At 44.1% G+C, this 18,621-nt stretch overlaps 2 protein-coding genes across 2 annotated transcripts; both read right to left on the reverse strand.

Moving 5' to 3' along the window:
- Positions 1-2,835: 2,835 nt before the first annotated feature.
- Positions 2,836-12,736, reverse strand: LOC120020479 (regulator of nonsense transcripts 1-like). Its single transcript, XM_038964179.1, has 23 exons — positions 12,414-12,736; positions 11,708-11,844; positions 11,492-11,581; positions 11,154-11,321; positions 10,785-10,965; positions 10,295-10,456; positions 10,085-10,172; positions 9,639-9,737; positions 9,333-9,441; positions 9,081-9,240; positions 8,861-8,979; positions 8,514-8,678; positions 7,932-8,046; positions 7,673-7,816; positions 6,883-7,096; positions 6,057-6,174; positions 5,778-5,934; positions 5,363-5,505; positions 4,920-5,094; positions 4,648-4,729; positions 4,174-4,568; positions 3,949-4,068; positions 2,836-3,791 (listed from the first exon to the last, which is right to left on the reverse strand). Exons 1-22 carry the CDS (start codon positions 12,579-12,581, stop codon positions 3,952-3,954), a joined length of 3,306 nt encoding a protein of 1,101 aa, XP_038820107.1. The 5' UTR covers positions 12,582-12,736; the 3' UTR covers positions 2,836-3,791; positions 3,949-3,951.
- Positions 12,737-15,223: 2,487 nt separating this feature from the next.
- On the reverse strand, positions 15,224-18,003 carry pgpep1 (pyroglutamyl-peptidase I). The gene is made up of 5 exons (XM_038963406.1): positions 17,794-18,003; positions 17,017-17,069; positions 16,415-16,531; positions 15,959-16,191; positions 15,224-15,641 (listed from the first exon to the last, which is right to left on the reverse strand). Exons 1-5 carry the CDS (start codon positions 17,822-17,824, stop codon positions 15,428-15,430), a joined length of 648 nt encoding a protein of 215 aa, XP_038819334.1. The 5' UTR covers positions 17,825-18,003; the 3' UTR covers positions 15,224-15,427.
- Between the last annotated feature and the right edge of the window lie 618 nt (positions 18,004-18,621).

Here is an 18,621-nt window from a genome sequence, read left to right on the forward strand (position 1 = left end):
AGTCACTTAGCATTTCAGTAAGGTCATTCTATTGCCAATGTTTGTCTATGGAGATTGCCTGGCTGTGTACTCGATTTTATATACCCATCAGTAACAGATGGGGCTGAAATAGCCGAATCCACTCATTTGAATCGGTGTCCACATACTGCTGGAAATATAGTGTAGGTAGTGACAGTTCCTCTACGCCAAAAGAGTCCATCATTGGGGGCGTTCCTGTGCCCAGGCGTTGCAGACATTTTAAGTATCAGCTAACCACGTCATATGTTATAGCAATCTGTCAGTTGATGACAGGGCACGCAACCACTGATTGATACGTGCAATGTCTGACCAGGGGAACACAAGCATTGAAACCAGACCCTAGTCACTGGTCGCGTTCCCCTGCTCAGACATTGCAAGCATCAACCATTGGTTGCATGGCACGTCCTCGACTGTGTCGTCGGGGACCAGATTGCTATATATAATTTGGATAGTTGATATGTAAAATATCTATCCAGACGTTGTACGATCTGGCCTGCATCAGCAAAGGAACGCACCCGCTGGTTTGCCTAGGGTCAGGTTTGAGACTAGATCTGTGGTGGGGGCTACATAAATCTACACCATAACCTTTCATGGGCACTAAATATAAAATTACCTACTGTGTCTACAACACCAATATACAAATATTTATTCTCATCCTCTGCCACATACTGACAGAAATGCCTTCCTTCGGTCAAGAAACTCAGCAAGGTATGGCCAGAAATTATATACACTGCTCAAAAAAATAAAGGGAACACTTAAACAACACAATGTAACTCCAAGTCAATCACACTTCTGTGAAATCAAACTGTCCACTTAGGAAGCAACACTGATTGACAATAAATTTCACATGCTGTTGTGCAAATGGAATAGACAACAGATGGAAATTATAGGCAATTAGCAAGACACCCCCAAAAATGGAGTGATTCTGCAGGTGGTGACCACAGACCACTTCTCAGTTCCTATGCTTCCTGGCTGATGTTTTGGCCTATGCTTCCTGGCTGATGTTTTGGTCACTTTTGAATGCTGGCGGTGCTCTCACTCTAGTGGTAGCATGAGACGGAGTCTACAACCCACACAAGTGGCTCAGGTAGTGCAGTTCATCCAGGATGGCACATCAATGGGAGCTGTGGCAAAAAGGTTTGCTGTGTCTGTCAGCGTAGTGTCCAGAGCATGGAGGCGCTACCAGGAGACAGGCCAGTACATCAGGAGACGTGGAGGAGGCCGTAGGAGGGCAACAACCCAGCAGCAGGACCGCTACCTCCGCCTTTGTGCAAGGAGGTGCACTGCCAGCGCCCTGCAAAATGACCTCCAGCAGGCCACAAATGTGCATGTGTCTGCTCAAACGGTCAGAAACAGACTCCATGAGGGTGGTATGAGGGCCCGACGTCCACAGGTGGGGGTTGTGCTTACAGCCCAACACCGTGCAGGACGTTTGGCAAATTCGCCACTGGCGCCCTGTGCTCTTCACAGATGAAAGCAGGTTCACACTGAGCACATGAGCACATGTGACAGACGTGACAGAGTCTGGAGACGCCGTGGAGAACGTTCTGCTGCCTGCAACATCCTCCAGCATGACCGGTTTGGCGATGGGTCAGTCATGGTGTGGGGTGGCATTTCTTTGTGGGGCCGCACAGCCCTCCATGTGCTCGCCAGAGGTAGCCTGACTGCCATTAGGTACCAAGATGAGATCCTCAGACCCCTTGTGAGACCATACGCTGACACATGCACATTTGTGGCCTGCTGGAGGTCATTTTGCAGGGCGCTGGCAGTGCACCTCCTTGCACAAAGGCGGAGGTAGCGGTCCTGCTGCTGGGTTGTTGCCCTCCTACGGCCTCCTCCACGTCTCCTGATGTACTGGCCTGTCTCCTGGTAGCGCCTCCATGCTCTGGACACTACGCTGACAGACACAGCAAACCTTTTTGCCACAGCTCCCATTGATGTGCCATCCTGGATGAACTGCACTACCTGAGCCACTTGTGTGGGTTGTAGACTCCGTCTCATGCTACCACTAGAGTGAGAGCACCGCCAGCATTCAAAAGTGACCAAAACATCAGCCAGGAAGCATAGGCCAAAACATCAGCCAGGAAGCATAGGAACTGAGAAGTGGTCTGTGGTCACCACCTGCAGAATCACTCCTTTTTTGGGGGTGTCTTGCTAATTGCCTATAATTTCCACCTTTTGTCTATTCCATTTGCACAACAGCATGTGAAATTTATTGTCAATCAGTGTTGCTTCCTAAGTGGACAGTTTGATTTCACAGAAGTGTGATTGACTTGGAGTTACATTGTGTTGTTTAAGTGTTCCCTTTATTTTTTTGAGCAGTGTATATATATTTTTTTAAGTGAGTTCATACATAACCTTCATTCAGTTATCATTTTCACATGGGCCAATGACAGCCAGTACTGAATACCTACATTTAGCAGTTGCCAGAGGCTTCTAACCTTCCTCAGTAGTCAGGTCCAGACTTCCACTTGTGAATACTGCTGAGTCTTATCCCAGTAGTATTCACACACTTCATTACTATAACCTCTGAACATAAATTCTTGTTCCCATGCAACACCTCTTAAGAGTAGTTGACCAACAAAGTAAAACATGATTTAATACATAATTTCATGTTTAAACTTGGGTCTCTAGGGATAACCTCCCTGCTTAATGTCGATTAATGAATTAGCCATGTAGCCATGCAAATGATATGTGCATTCTACAAGTGCTTTCTTTGTGGCATTTGATGTCTGTGAAGCTGTGACTCATTTTAAAGTAATAATTTGGAGGTCATTTTAAAGAGCAAGTGATGACTGCTTTTTCGATTACAATAAGTTGGTTATGGTATTCTTTTTACTCGTCTTTTTGTACTACAGATACCTCAGAAAAAAACTAAAACCTGTCTCGCAAACTACAGATCTTTCAAGTCCACCACTTCAGATCTCGAGACAATAATGTTTCCTTTAATTGTTTCAAGAGCCATTCCACCACTTATCCTTCAGAAAGACCAGAGCGGAAAGCCAGTGAAATTCACCAGCTTTCAAAACCTCTGCAACAACAGACCTCATGTAGAAAACTTTCCAACTCAAAGTTGAAAAAGATGAATGGTCAGTATTCTTCCGACTCCTGCACCATTTGATTCCGTTTGAGACGTTCAACAAGACCATTCTTGGTCTGCCCAAAACCTCTCTCCTCTCGCTCAAACATGTTCAAATGCAGAGCATGAGCACGGATCAACTTTGAGGTTAGAAATTTTCCCAAATCGACTGACTGCTTCAAGAGTTTCGTCCCCTTTTTCCCCTCTCTAGCTGGCAGGAGACGGTTTTGTAGAGTGAGGTTGGAGGGTTGTGTGAGAACTCTTCTCAGTCTCTCTGCTCCGAGAACAATGTCCTCAGCCAACTAACTCGTGGTCCCTGGGGGAGAAGAGGTGGCAGGGATGTGACTCCTGTGACCCCATTGAGGATCCATGACCTTTCACCCCTCGACTCATCAAAGGACTCGTCGCTCCGACGCTGCTACCCCAACGTATGCTGCTTCTCCTTTTCTCCGTGTGCGAGCAGCGCCTTCTCTCTCCCTCCTCCTCGCTCTTGTCCTGTCCAGCTCTACCCCCATTTTGCTCTCACTCTTGTGATTGGTTGGTTTCTCTCTGTCTCTCTCCTGTTGCTTTCACACAGTGGTGCTTCAGTTGTAGCAGTGGAAAACGGGTATCCATATGTTCTTTTTTTGATATTACCCAGATTAAAATGGCGACGAACTAAGCTCAGCACAGGCCTAGCTCCTTTTCCCACAACCTAAGAGTCAAATAAAACAAAGATTACTTTTATACCCTGACAAAGACGAGATATAAAACAGCTTCTGGTATCCTATTTACTCCACCTGATATTACTACAGCAACAGTTGGCTTAGCTCATAGAATATAGAGAAAAAAGTTCCAGTGTAGTCTCTTACACTCTAGTACTGGGACAGTCCAGTCACACCATGTTGATAGGCTCTTTCCCCTTGGTAGGTGGAGTCTTGGGAGAGGGCCACGTCAATCTGGGACTTGAACTCATCGCCAAGGTAGCTGTCCTGTAAGAAAAACAACAAAGGAGAAGCTTTTAGCCTGCATGTACATGTCTGTCAGAGCAAGAATGTCTGCTATGAGAAACAAATGTAAACGTTCTGCTGCCTTACCTGAGAGAGTTCAGGCTGGGAGAGGCCAGGCTGGCTCATCTGGGAGGGCTGGCTCATGGTGATGTAGCCCTGGGTGAGGGGTCCCTGGGAGAAGGGCTGGGAGCCCAGGTCCTGGCTGGCCTGGCTGCCACTCATGAGGCCGTGCTGCCCGCTGCCTCCGCCGTGGTTCCCCATGCCACGGCTCCTCTGGCGCCCACCTCGCGCCCCTCCGCCGCCCGCCTTACCCTTCATACCTCCACCACGGCCTGCTGGGGGGCAGTGGACCTGGCCCAGGTAGCCTGGCGGTGGCATGGGGGGCATGACCAGGTTGAAGGGGATGTTCATGGAGGCCATGGGGCCCGGGCCAATCATGCCGATCTGGTCGTGGGTCTGGAAGTACATGTTGGATGAACGTCCTAGAAGAAAAGAAAACATATTGAACAACGGCAAAACAGGTAAAGAGATACAAGTTTACAGTTTGACATAGTCTCTCACCAGTGCTGCTGCGGTCATACACAGATCCAGGAATAAGAGCCTCCCTTGCATCATACATGGCTGTGCTCATGAAACGGCCCCCCTGAAGAACCCACACATGGAACAAACATTTCAGTAAGCCTGTAAACTGTAACACACACAGTAGCCTATGCACATCTTTTTATAATGGTGTACTGTCTACTGGCAAAGTAAAATCATGAAAGTAAACACCACGCACTACATAAAGTTGTACATAATCCAACACACATGGGTTTAGGGGGGGGACGACTCACAGGGTTGATGGCGTTGACCAGCTTGCGGGGCTTGCTGAACTGCATGAGGCTCTCCCTCAGGTTGTTGAGGGGTCCCTCCACCAGAACCTTCTGCTCCTTGTAGTAGTTGAGCAGGTGGTTCCACAGAGGCTGCTTGGACAGGGCCTTGGGGTTGCCCACGATGATAACCCCATACCTACACACAAATAGGACATAGTTCCTTTCAAACACTTCCTTCACAGATATAGAAAATAATATGACGTAAATAATTTATCTTTGCAGTGTGACAGTGTTTCTGCCCGAGTAATGACATTTTGCTCTGAGGATTTAGAAATTGTTGACATAATTCCAAAGACAAATATTAAAATAGTCTTGCAAAACTTGAAAGACAGGATAATGCTACGATTTTTCTCGTTATCTGTTGAGCATCAGGAGACAGAGAGAATGGTCCATGTGTTTTTTACCTGGCCCTGGTGAGAGCCACGTTGAGACGGCGTGGGTCGTTGAGGAAGCCAATGCCCTGGTGCTCGTTGGCTCTGACACAGGACAGGATGATGAAGTCCTTTTCTCTGCCCTGGAACGCATCAACGCTGGCTATCTCCACCTCCTGAGGACAGCCAAGAAACAGGGACGCAATTAGATAAGCTAACATAGACGCACCATTCCACCATCCATTTGAATATTTTAAGTGAAGGCCAAACTGGATGAATGATTCCATGAGCACATTACTAAACCAATGTAAACTGGTTTATTTAGATTTATGGACTCCCATTTCAAGCTATAACTATCTTTAAAACCTGCTACATTATAGTGAGAATATGACTGACAGACTGGAGTGAGATTGGTCACATATTGTAGAGCCAAGCCTGTGTTTTGTACCTGGTAGAGCTTGGTGTGGAGGGAGCCGCTAAACTGCATGTACTGCACCAGGTAGGACCTCTGGCCCTCGTAGGGGGTGATGATGCCTATCTGGTCAGGCTTGGCCCCGGCCTTGAGCAGCCTGGTGGTGATCTTCTCCACGTTGGAAGCCTCAGTTCTGTACAGCAGGAGAGAGTGAAGAAAACCATATTCACAAAACATACCCTTTTTATGACTGGAGTCATAAATGGTCAGTGTACGAAAGCACTGAAATGACAAATGCTTCAGTTTGTCAAATACCTGTTAAGATAGGAGGTTCCAGAGCTTGCAATTTCTTCCTGGCCCAGGGTCACGTAGAAGAACATGGGCTTGTCTGGTTGTGGCCACTGGAAGTCAAAGCCTTTCTTGATGCGGTCAGCTGTGTAAATAAAATAAAAATGGTTCAAGAAAAGGAGTTAGTAAAATGTACATTTAGGTTCATCCAGATTTAAGTGTAAATGAAGCCAATGTCATGTATTACCTTTGTTATGGGTGTTTTACACCTGGTGCAAACTGAGTAAATATGGCTGTTATAAGGCTATTCATAATTGTTCTGTTTTCTTGGTCCTTAGAGACATGATCTAAAGTACCCAACCAGTTTGTAGACAACAGGGAGCCCATTCCCCTCTTGCTGGACAAGCACATCAGGAAGACAAGCTAACCCTCACTTGTGTTAACGAGGATTCTATAGACGAGTTGGCTGACAACGTCCAAAAATGATGCGCGTAGGCAGTGTGGTGATTTTGAACGGTTAGATAGCTTGCCATGTGAGACATCATAGTTGGCCCGTGTCAGCTCGTTGTATCTTGTTATCGATACCATGTCTTGACTCATGTCATGTCTATGCTAATATGGTTCACTAGCTAGCTAACCAGCAACTGTAACAATGTATTTGAGAGATAAGTGTTCATTGTGCAAATGCATTTATGTTTTCAATAAACATTTGGAGACTAAATATAGTTTACATGTTGTCAACAGTCTATGCCAACCCAGTCTGTTCTGCCCCATAGTTGCGCACTCCTCGGTTTTGTTGCTAAACAACCAACCTGCGTACACACTGGCCCAGTTCCATTCCTCGCCGACTTACCTGCGGTGACTCCGTTCTGCAGGGAGCCCTCGTAGAAGATGTTGGAGGGGAAAGCGCTGAGGGCCGGGTGCATACGGTACTGCACCTGCAGACGGATGGGCCTGATGCCCAGCACCACCAGACGCTCAAACAGGGACTGGGACAGGCCCGCCTTGGCGGCCTTCTTACACATCACTACTGGACCCAGCTGGCAGTGGTCTCCCACCAGGATCAGCTGGAGAGAAACAGAGAGAAATCATAGATTTAGTACGAATAGAAAGGCTATTCCAATTCAAATCCAATGTTGTGTGGTGTAGGAACTAGTATTGGGCATATTGTTTCATATGTGTTTATTTGCTATATTGTAATTACTTTGACACCATGACCTATTTATTGCCTTACCTCTCTTATCCTACCTCATTTGCACATGCTGTATATAGACTTTCCTACTGTATTATTGATTGTATGTTTGTTTATTCCATGTGTAACTCTGTGTTGTTGTATGCGTCGAATTGCTATGCTTTATCTTGGCCAGGTCGCAGTTGCAAATGAGAACTTGTTCTCAACTAGCCTACCTGGTTAAATAAAGGTGAAATTTAAGGAAAAAATTAAAAATATCACAACTCAGAGAAATTAGCGCCCGTCTCAGTGTCAAATTCAACCAAGCACAAACATCCGGAGAAAGGTGATAAATGTAACTGCACTTTTCCCTCAGCAATACATTCTGTATGAGAAAGAGAGAGAAGTTGGGACCTGTCATGGAGCTAACTGACTGGACATAATTTATCGTAGAGATTGTCCTGAGACGTACCTGCTTGGCCCCCAGTATGACAGGCACCATACACTCTGGCTCAGTGGCCTGGGTGCTCTCATCAATGAGGATGGAGCGGAACTGCATCTTGGCCAGGCGAGGGTCTCCTGCCCCCACACAGGTACAGCAGATCACATCAGCATTCTGTGGAGCAGAGATGGCAGACGTGGTCAGTGATAATCAACTTCAGGAAGTAGTGGAATTATGCCATTTTAGGACTTTGTTTTAAGGGAGTGTGTGGAAAAGGAGCAGGTGTTACCATAAGTAGTTCCCTCTCGGCGGTGCGCTTCAGGGCCCTGTAGCGCTTCTCATCCGACGAGGACAGCTCCCCAGTCTCGTCCTTCAGCTGCTGGAGCTTCTGAAGCTCTGGTATACTGCACACAGATACAACAAAAACACAAACTGAGAAACCAGTACTCTTTAGTGTGGAGAAATTATGTAGCCTATGATGAAGGTTAAGGTTCAGAAAAGCTGCAAGACAGAGGAAATGCCTCTGAACATGAACTGAGAATCCATGCTTTCAAACTGAGGCAACTGAGCCAAGTTCTCAAGTTCTCCGCCAGGGCGGCAGGTAGCCTAGTGGTTAGAGCGTTGGGCCAGTAACTGAAAGGTTGCTGGATCAAATCCCCGAGCTGACAAGGTAAAAATCTGTCGTTCTGCCCCTGAACAAGGCAGTTAACCCACTGTAGGCTGTCATTGTAAATAAGAATTTGTTCTTAACTGACTTCCCTAGTTAAATAAAAAAATAAAAAAAGTGGAATCGATCCTTTGTCTCCCGAGTTAGCAGGACACCTGATAAGATAAAGACACCATTCCTCTCTCGATAGCAGTCCCAGGTTACCTATCCATGTTGCGGATCTGGTTGTGCAGAGCCAGGAAGGACACAGGGGAGTCGATGGCCTCTCTGCTCTTGGCAGACAGCCTCACCACCTTCAGACCTGACATGTGGATCTTCTCAGTCAGCTGGTCCACCGCAATGTTACTGGGAGCACACACCAGCACAGGCCTGAGGACACACACAACTGGTGTTAGGGATGGACAAGAGCGCTAATAAAACCTTTAGGTTGGTCAATTTAGAAAAAATATATATTTTGCAATGACTAAGACTAATGTAGTTACTCTTATAGTGAAAGTTATTTACTTATAAGTACTGTATATGGTGTCCTCTATTAAGTGAACACATCTTACCCGTTGCCCTGTCTGGCCAGGTGGTACACTACAGTGGCAGAGGTGACCGTTTTCCCTGTGCCAGGGGGCCCCTGGATGAGACTGAGAGGACGCTGCAGCACAGTCTTCACAGCATATACCTATGTGATGACACATTTTAAAATGCCAAACTGTCAGCAAATATCATTTTAGAAGGGATACCTCAAATCTACTCATAACTTCTGCATATGGTAACACCCACCTGTGAGTGGTTGAGGTCAGGCAGGCCCTGGGCGGTGAAGCGTTTGGGCAGCTGACACTTGATGACCACATCCTCCACCTCGTGACCCAGCAGCTTATGGTAGATGTACCCGGACACAGAGGTCTCGTCCACGGCAAAGGTCTTCAGGGCACTCTGCATCCTGGAGGAAAGTTTGAAACAGTGTATAATATTAAGTCCATTGCCAAGCAAGCCTAGCTAGTTTCATATCGATTGGTGTCAGAAGGTTCCTACCGGTCAAAGGAGGTGGACTTCCACACAAAGTCAACCTGGAAGTTGTGTGGTACTTCCACGGGAGCCCCAGCACTGCTCCTCAGCTCAATGGCTATCTCATCGCCATAGTCTATTGTCACAGGATTAAGGACTACACGCCACATAACACCTATTCCTTCCAGAGACTAATGCAGAGACTAATGCTATCAATGTGGTCAAACAGAAACACAATCATTTCCAAACAAATTTTTGAATTTGAATCAAATGAGTAACGAAGAGTCAAAGGTAACATAAAATAAGAGCATAATGATTTTTAAAAAAGGATACTGTCTGGGACTTTGATGACATGTCCAATGCCTTTCCAGAGTGGGGCAAGGTCTCCCTTGTACCTCAGGCAAATCTCATCTCCCTGCATCAGGCGCATGTCTTCAAAAATACAGTGAATAGTAGAAAAAGAAGGACAGCGAGGACAAGGGAATTGGCTGATGAAAGGCACAATTTAGAATCCATAGATTTTAGGACATTAGTCATACAAACATAGAACCACACACACACACACACACACACACACACACACACACACACACACACACACACACACACACACACACACACACACACACACACACACACACACACACACACACAGAGACTCAAGACTAGAAGACACTCTGGCATGCTCATCAGTGAGAACGTGAGGGAGGTCGTGGCCGGAATGGAATGGACATGGAACACTCGTGGACACTGACGTTGATGAACAAAAAATGAATTACCACCTGAGTCCGTCTTGGGAAGGCTGAAATAAGCAATCCGCTTTTTATTGAGTCCCAAGTCCCACCTGACAGTAATATTGTCTTGGGTCTGTGAAACAAACAGACGAGACAGCAATTAATGAATCATCTAAAACCAAACTGCCTTTACCTTGACATCCAAAAGCAGGAGGAGCTAGCCTGAAAACTCCAGCAGAAAACAGTAGAACTTACCTGGGACTCTTTGAGTTTCTTATCGTAGTCAGCCTCCAGTTTGACCAGGGGGCCAAAGATGTTCTGGTACTGGTAGGCATCCTCGTAGCGCAGCAACACGTGCTGAGGCTCCTCGTCCACGCCGGGCTTCTCCAGGTCCTCCAGAGTGGCTGTGGGGTTTTCCTGAAGACACCCAGTCAAACAACAGCCACAGATAAAGAGTGCTGCTTACTTTGTTTGAGATTTAAAATTCATAATAAAAGCCAGTAGCTCTCCATGACCAAAGTAAAAGGCCACTGGCCTACAGTAAACCACTGGGTTAACTTATGCTAAATTTACATTTATGTAATTTAGCTGACGCTCTTATCCAGAGCCACTTACAGTAGTGAGTGCATATATTTTCATATTTTTCGGTACTGGTCCCCCGTGGGAATCGAACCTACAGCCCTGGCGTTGCTAGCACCATGCTCTATCAACTGAGCCACACAGGACCATAAGGTAGTTTATGAACCTTCCAGAGCTCCTCAAGCTTGTTTATCTGCTGGGCAGTGATCTGGCGGGCCCGGAGCTGCTCCTGCTCAGAGGGGATCTTAACCAGCCAGGACAGGAAGCAGCGGTCCTGGATCAGCGGCTGCCACTGGGAGCTGTCCCAGTTGATGTCTTTCAGACTGCTCTGACTGGCACATGGCTGCCTGTATTACCAAAAACAAACAATACGTCCATCAATGCACTCCACTACAAAATCACTTTGATTCAATGATAAGAGCTATTGGATTATGGGTCCAAAAAAGGCCAAGAACATTTTGAGAAATAGGACATCTGATCATTGTGAAACAGAATGGTGCAAAGAAGGTTATTAAACACCATGGACCTGCTTTACCTGCAAAGCAGTACCACCACAGAGTCTGCCTTGGCAGGGATGAACCCCAGGAGGAAGACGTTGCGACAGCCACAGTTGTAGCACTCCAGCACAGTCTCCCCCAAAGGACCATCCTTGTGCAGAGTCACCTCCTTGGACTTGGCTCTGACCAAGTGGTTCACAATGTGGCTGAGAGGAAAATATGAACAGATTCAGCAACATTTCTGATAGACATTTATAAAATGTCCTTTGGGACTCATGTGCCTGCATGTGCCTCACATTCTACTTTCTGTGTGTGTATAGTCTTCCACATAGACACCAACTACATTTTGCTAAGTTGGTTGGTCTTTGAAGCTTACCTGCCAGATGTATTGCCACGTCCATTGCAAAACCACTTCTTGCTGGTGTTGCAATACACCACGCACGCAGGATCATGAATGCCACAGTAACTTGGGAAAGCAAAACAAGGATAATGTCACAACCGTCAAAACTTTACAGGGAGGAAAACAAATATTAATTATGAACTCTGCAAGACAGCACCAAAATATCCATCAAAATATATTTCTGAACATTACCTGCATGCATGGACTGGGAGGTCTTTAGTATAATAGCTGTCTTCCTCGTCTTCTTCAAAGTTCAACTCTGCAAGAAGTTGACTTGCTTTCACAACAGGGTCATCCCCATTCTGCAGAACTCCATCAGGCCCATTCACCTGGGGAAAACATGGAAATGTAATTTCAATAGCAGCGGGCAAAATAACGTAAATAACCTGGAAATGGACACCACCACAGATAACGTTTTAACTACAAGTGCATTTGACAGTTAGCTAACTAACGTTAGTTTACCATCAAATGCACTTGTAGCAAGCTCACAGCAGTTAGCTAGCATGCTTGCTATGTAACGCGGGCAGATAATGCATTTAGGAATGTTACACTCAGTGCCATGGCGTTATCAAGAAAATGACAGGCTGCTTGACAATCCTGGTGTCCATCCCACAACGCGTACAAGCAGATTAGCTAATGCTAGCACGCTAAATTATATGTAAACATGCTGGCTAAGTTAACTGGTTAGCCAGCTGCGTGGCCTCTGGGACAGATGCATGTGTTTTCTTTGTAACTATACAGCTAGCTACCAGTGTGCTAGCTGTGCTAACATAGCTGCTTCTGCTAATCAAGTTAGCATACTGGCTAGCTTCCAAGGTTCCGTATGTACAATACCCTGTAGCTTGTTAGCGAGTTTTAATTTTCTAGTTTGAAACCATACAATAAAAATTACACGAACCTGATTTTCCAACTGACTCTGCGTTTGGCCTGTTTGAGTCTGGCTCGGCAGGGTAAAATCCGTGAACTCATACTCCGAACCCTGAGTATCTGCTCCAAGCAACTCCGCTTCCTCAGTGTCCAGGAACGTGAGAGTCTGCGAGCTCGGCCCGTACGCCTCAACACTCATTTTCTCCACCAACAGTGATATTTCAAAATTCTATTTTAAATTCAAACGCTAACTAAGCAAAGTGTAGATATCCCTGCCAAAATTAAAGTTAAACAAATATCGAAAAACCTAAGCACATGAATAAACTGAGAACACACCGTCTCGTGAGCCTCAACTCCCACTCGAAGTAATGACGTAACACCTTGCACACAGCACAAAATCATCGAGCACATCAAAGGTCGTCAAATTTGACAGAAGCTGGATCCCTTCTAGCCATAACCACATTCAAAGTGTCCATGGCATAACGTTTACACAAAAGGTTATTCTTTTTCACAATCCTTGATTAGGCCTACAGTCAGAATTTGTTTATCATGTACAGTAATTTAGCAGATGCTGTTATCCAGAGCAACTTACAGGAGCAGTTACTGTAGGGTTAAATGCCTTGCTCAAGGGGCACACTGACAGATTGTTTTAACCTAGTTGGCTGAGGGAATCAAACCAGCAACCTTTTGGTTAATAACACAACTCTCTTAACCGCTGGCCTACCTGAGGCCTCGCAAATGCTTACCCTTTCCTGGTAATATTATGTAAGTAAGATGACATTCAATCAAATTATTTCCAATTGCAATAGATGTAAATTATGAATTCATAGGAAGAAGAGCACATACTACAGGTTTACCAATAGTTATTTTACTTGGTATGGCTTAAGCTTATTGGCTTAAATTTCCCTTTAAGTGGTTTAATCACAGCATTAGACCATATTCTGAAGTAGAGAATACAGATACCAAAGACAAAATAAACATTTCCATATCATTATTCATCACATTGCAAATATTGATTGTATATGCAATAAATTACCTGAGATAATAACACATGGTTGAAGTACATTAATCAAAGAAAACATATTGTTGTGTCCTTATATTGTACACTATACAATATTCTGATATTGTACAATTTCACAACAAATATTAAACACATGATGAAGGGGGGGGGCTAGAGATGATACAAGAAATGGCACGCTACGTTGACCATTATGTCAAAGCGAGAGTGATTTGTGAGGGGAATAAGGAACTAAAAAGGGAACTATTTAAAATAGTGAGAAAGAAGCAGCCAGTCATACAGCTGTCAGGACGATGTGGCTTAAAAGCACACATCAGTGCACACTGAATATTCAAAGATGGCTGCATTCCAAACACTTAAAAGACACACCCTCTCCCCTCAAACTTCTGATGACGTACCATGACGTCTGACGAGTTTACGCTTGTAGGGCAAGGGGCAAGGGAGGAAGGAATTTTATTTTTTTGCCCGGAAATTCGTCACGCGAATATTGTGTTTTCAGCCACCGGTAGCTTGTGGGTGCTTTATATGAGCTACAGTCAATTATGATTGCATGTCGACCTATATTAAATATTATTATACGCTTACTGTATGATAGCTAGCAAATGAATTAGCTAACTAACGTTAGCCTGCCTAGCTGGAACTTCTGAAGAAGGAAAATGTTTTATTTATACAATTTCCAAAAGCTAACCAAACAAAAACATAATTACTTTTACGAGACCCGAATTGAATTATGGGGCGTTTCAAGCCCCCAAGTGAACATAATTGTACACTCAAGTGAACATAATTGTACACTCGCAAACTATCAAAAACGAGGGCTGAGGAATTTACGTTGCGAACTTCCCTTGCTTTGGCTAATCATTTGGACCGACGGCCAAAATGGCCGCAGGGATTACTCCAAGGGCATAGCATAAAGTGAGAATAAGTGGACTAGGGTGTGTCTTTTATGAGTTTAAAACGTAGCCAGTGGTTCTCTCATCTACAGCATCATTTATTGGACCATTACAGTGTGTACTTGTGTTGCTGCTATGCTATGTTGTTGTTTTAGGCCTCTCTTTATGTAGCGTTGTGTTGTCTCTCTTGTCGTGATGTGTGTTTTGTCCTAAATTTGTATTTTATTTTTAATCCCATCCCCGTAGGATGCCATTTGTTAGGCTGTCATTGTAAATAAGAATTTGTTCTTAACCGACTTGCCTTGTTAAATAAAGATGAAATAAAATAAAAAATAAGTTTCTTTGTGAAATACAGTCAAATAACAATAACCAGAGCCATTGATATAATATACGTGTGTACCAGAGGAGGCTGGTGTGAGGAGCCATAGGAGGATGGGCTCATTATAATGGCTGGAATGGAATCAATGGAACGGAGTCAAACACGCTGTTTCCAAGTGTTTGATGTGTTTGGTACCATTCAATTGATTCCATTCCAACCATTAAAATGAGCCTGTCCTCTTATAGCTCCTCCCACCAGCCTCCTCTGATGGATACATCCATTGCTATGCCTATTCTCATTCATATACTCTCCCTTTCTCTAGTTCAGGGGGAGAGCTGATAGCCCTCTCTTTAGCTACTGCTTAGTGGGGTATCAGTTTTATCTGTCCTTAAAGCTAGAATCCTTAGATGCTACATCCATTTTTGGACTTGTGCTATATAACCATTGATTCTTGACGAATATAACGTATGAATGTCTCATGTGTTTAGTTCAACTTTCATACCCCATCAGAACCCAAAATATAAGCTTGTACTCCAATGTTTGTAAGCAAAGTAAATGTAAACAAACACTGTATAGCCTCAACACATGGTTAAAACTATAATGTTGATATCATGGATGGTCAGTCCGTGAATATAGCTCTGTCTATGAATTTGAGAGTGGTTACATTACTTCAGGCCCATCCCTCAGGTTTTTACCAAAACAGAGGCGGGGTCACCACTTTGCTATTGTTTCAATAAGGATTCCAGCTTTAAGTGATTTATCTGTCCATTGGGGACAGGAGCAGTGAGTTGAGGACAGAGATCACCGGAAGTAATTCTTTAGTGAGCATGCTGATGGTGGCTGCAGTGGTGGTGGTCATGGTCATCATCCTCAGATTGACCCACAAGCTCCAGCATCTCCCCCACTATGGCCTGCAAGGCTCTGCCTAGGTCCTGGGCACTGTAGGGCTTCTCTAGTGGAGGAACGTGCACAAACGCTGACCTGCCCTTCCCCAGGTACAGCGACGTGTAGTAGGTGTAGTCACACAGGTATCTGACCGGATCAAAGGTTAAGTTAGGGTTAGAGACAACAGAAGACATTAGCTTTTTTTAGAATCAATGGATTTGCCATTTAGGTAAATGGAATTTCTGAAGTGGCAGCTTCAGATTACAAAGGGACAGACCACCCACATTATTATATAACATCTTATCAATACCTAGAAAGTATGCTACAATTAAAGATCATAGATAGGATTCATTTGTAATTTGGGTGAACTTTCCCTTTAATGTAGTTTCATTGAAAAAAGTATGAGATCATAAATAGTGGCATGTGACTGGTTGAATGAGAGTAGAGTCGAGCACAGCACTCACCGGCCTGCATCCTTTGATACTGACACTGCCACGCCAAGCCTTGAGGAGTTGACCCTCTTGCAGACCAGGTCCATGTCTATGACTGAATTGATGCAGTCAGGACCACCGTCCATGCAACACTGAGAGTCTGGACAGAAGCTGCAGTTGTCCACCCGCTTGTAGCCATGGTTGTGGCCACATTTCTCCAGGGTGACTGTGGTGGCTATCCCAGAGACCCCGACATGGACCACCAACTGTTGACCCACAGAGAAGAGAATGTATGTTAAATGTAGCCACTGTTAAATTAGTTATACCAATAGAGACTCTACATCATGTCATTATATTTCAAACTGTAGCCTAGGTGTCTGTAGTAAGGGTGCACCTGTCGAACACTATTACTAATGCCTTTTACCATGCAGTAAAAAAATATATTGTGAGGAACAACACTTGACATTTGCTGTGATTTCCTGTAGCTACCTGTGGCTGATGCTGTTTCCATAGAGATGGCAGTAGACTCTGAACTGCCTGGTACTCCACTGGCACCTCACAGACATATAGGTCCACACTCTGACCCAAGCCCAACCGCTCCAGTTCCTGTACACAGAGGAAACAGGAAGTGTGTAAGGAACCACAAACCCTATTTAATTCGATAAAGCTTTATTGTTCCTTTTGAGGCATTTGTTGTGCCTCAATGTTGTAAAAATCAGTTGCTTTTACATTTGTGATAACACTAATTACTATGGTAACAACATTGCATTCATACATTGTTAAATAGTGAAAAGTGATTACTTATTCATTGTTAAGTCATTAAGCATTTGCTGTTACGACAGAAGTGCTAAAGCAGATCATTCCTTATTCCACTTGTGTATTAACATGAAACGCTAATATCCACTTGTGTATTAACATGAAACACTTATATCCATTAGGCCCTACTATGCAATGAAGTAATTATTCTTAAATGTCATGTAATGTGATACAATTTTGTGTTACTACTCATGTGGAAATCAATGTACGGTGTTGCCAATAAGAATAGATCTCTTAATAATGCACCATACAGAACACGCAACAAACTCACTTACCTGCACTGCCACCCAGCTAGCATTCACGGTGTGATCGCCAAAAGGTTCAAACCCTAAAAAAAGATAGATGATATTGATAGCCTTTTAAGTCCTCGCCTAGTAACACCAGTATACACCAATGCCACATTACATTGTAATTTTTTATAGCTGCTTATCACTCTACCTCTATCTAAATGAAAGTCACAATAATCTTAGTTCGAAAGTCTAACGGTCATCTCAAGTTAAGTATTATCTATTACAACAGCTGACATGTATAATCAATTGTAACACAATATATGCCAATGAGTGCATGGGTTTTATAGATGAGATGACACTATACTACAATTTCAATTTAAGTTATATCGGGGGAGAAGAGTAGGGTAAGAATATGCTTCTTGTCAGCACGAATTTAGCCAGCATCATTCACAATAGTATCACAATAATATCACGACAAGGCAAACATGTACCCATAAATGGCTGAATGGCTACAACGATCCATAAATGGCTACATTATCGCCTCTGACTTGATCTGTCTGTAATAGGTTGGTCTGCCTTAACATTACAATTCATACATTTCAACCTGACAGACAGGATTTGTGAATGTAAGATGAAGATGCACAATACTGTACAGTAGACGGTCAGTAGTTGTATAGTAGTTGAGGAACAATGTCGTTTTCAAGATGACACAATATACAAGTAATTCCAATCTTTAATAGTTTAGGCAACTCATTTTAATCAAAAGTTTATAGAGAACTGACAGCAAACTATAAGACAGTATAGGCTACATAAATCACTTACCTGTCACTATTACCGTCCTTTTAGTCGCCATTATTTGTGAGTTATAGTAAATTCTGCAAGAATGTAACGTTAATCTACTCTTTTTCAACCCTGATGAGTTGAGAATTCCTCCTCGATTCTCTTCCGCTATCTATTCATTATTTTTGCAAGAGCTCGAGCGAGGGTTCTCGGTTTCTTCCAGTCCTTCTACGCTGTTGACAACACTACTCTATACCTCAACATCCAGCCACCTATCGCCACCTACTGCAATGGAATTCATGCTCAGCGCATGAGCTCATTTATTTGACCAATTTGGCTTAACCTTTTGTTGAAATTACATAATATAACCGATGTAAAATGTCTAGCTAGTTAGCGGTGTACGCTAGTAAAGTTTAATCGGCGACGTCACTCGCACTAAGACTAAAGTAGTTTTCCTTAATTCCGTACGGGCCGTGGCTTTTGTGGAATGATATGCTTCGTGGGTGACCGATATCTGTGTGTTTCGAGGGTTCCTGGTTCGAGGCCAGGTTGAGGGATGGAAGCAAATACTTATATTGATGCTGTTGATCAGGATAAATTAGTTGGGCTCTGCCAAAGATGATCTATTATATTGAAAAGATAGCCCAGTGACCACTCTAACAGTGGAAATACATGTCCTCAATAGTCCACAATATGAGTCATAATACCCATAAAGCCTAGCGGTCAAACGGAAATGGTTCCAATAATTTGTCCACCATTCATTTTCCCCCATAGGGGATTTTAGAGGCACTTAAAATAAGGGCTGCGTTTCGTGTAGGCTTTCCCTGGCGTGAAATTTTGATAACCATGTACAGTTCTCTAGGACAAGGT

The sequence above is a fragment of the Salvelinus namaycush genome, chromosome 25, assembly GCF_016432855.1.
Source record: "Salvelinus namaycush isolate Seneca chromosome 25, SaNama_1.0, whole genome shotgun sequence".
Classification (NCBI taxonomy): Eukaryota; Metazoa; Chordata; class Actinopteri; order Salmoniformes; family Salmonidae; genus Salvelinus; species Salvelinus namaycush.

Coding starts and splice junctions, on each gene's coding strand:
- LOC120020479 (XM_038964179.1), bottom strand. CDS start 12,581: ATGAGTGTTGAGGCGTACGGGCCGAGCTCGCAGACTCTCACGTTCCTG. Junction 9,241..9,332: donor AAGTCCACCTCCTTTGACCG/GTAGGAACCTTC, acceptor ACTTTCCTCCAG/GATGCAGAGTGCCCTGAAGA. Junction 5,935..6,056: donor GGAACCTCCTATCTTAACAG/GTATTTGACAAA, acceptor CCTGCTGTACAG/AACTGAGGCTTCCAACGTGG.
- pgpep1 (XM_038963406.1), bottom strand. CDS start 17,824: ATGGCGACTAAAAGGACGGTAATAGTGACAG. Junction 17,070..17,793: donor AAGGACGGTAATAGTGACAG/GTAAGTGATTTA, acceptor ATCTTTTTTTAG/GGTTTGAACCTTTTGGCGAT. Junction 16,192..16,414: donor GGAAACAGCATCAGCCACAG/GTAGCTACAGGA, acceptor GTGGGTCAACAG/TTGGTGGTCCATGTCGGGGT.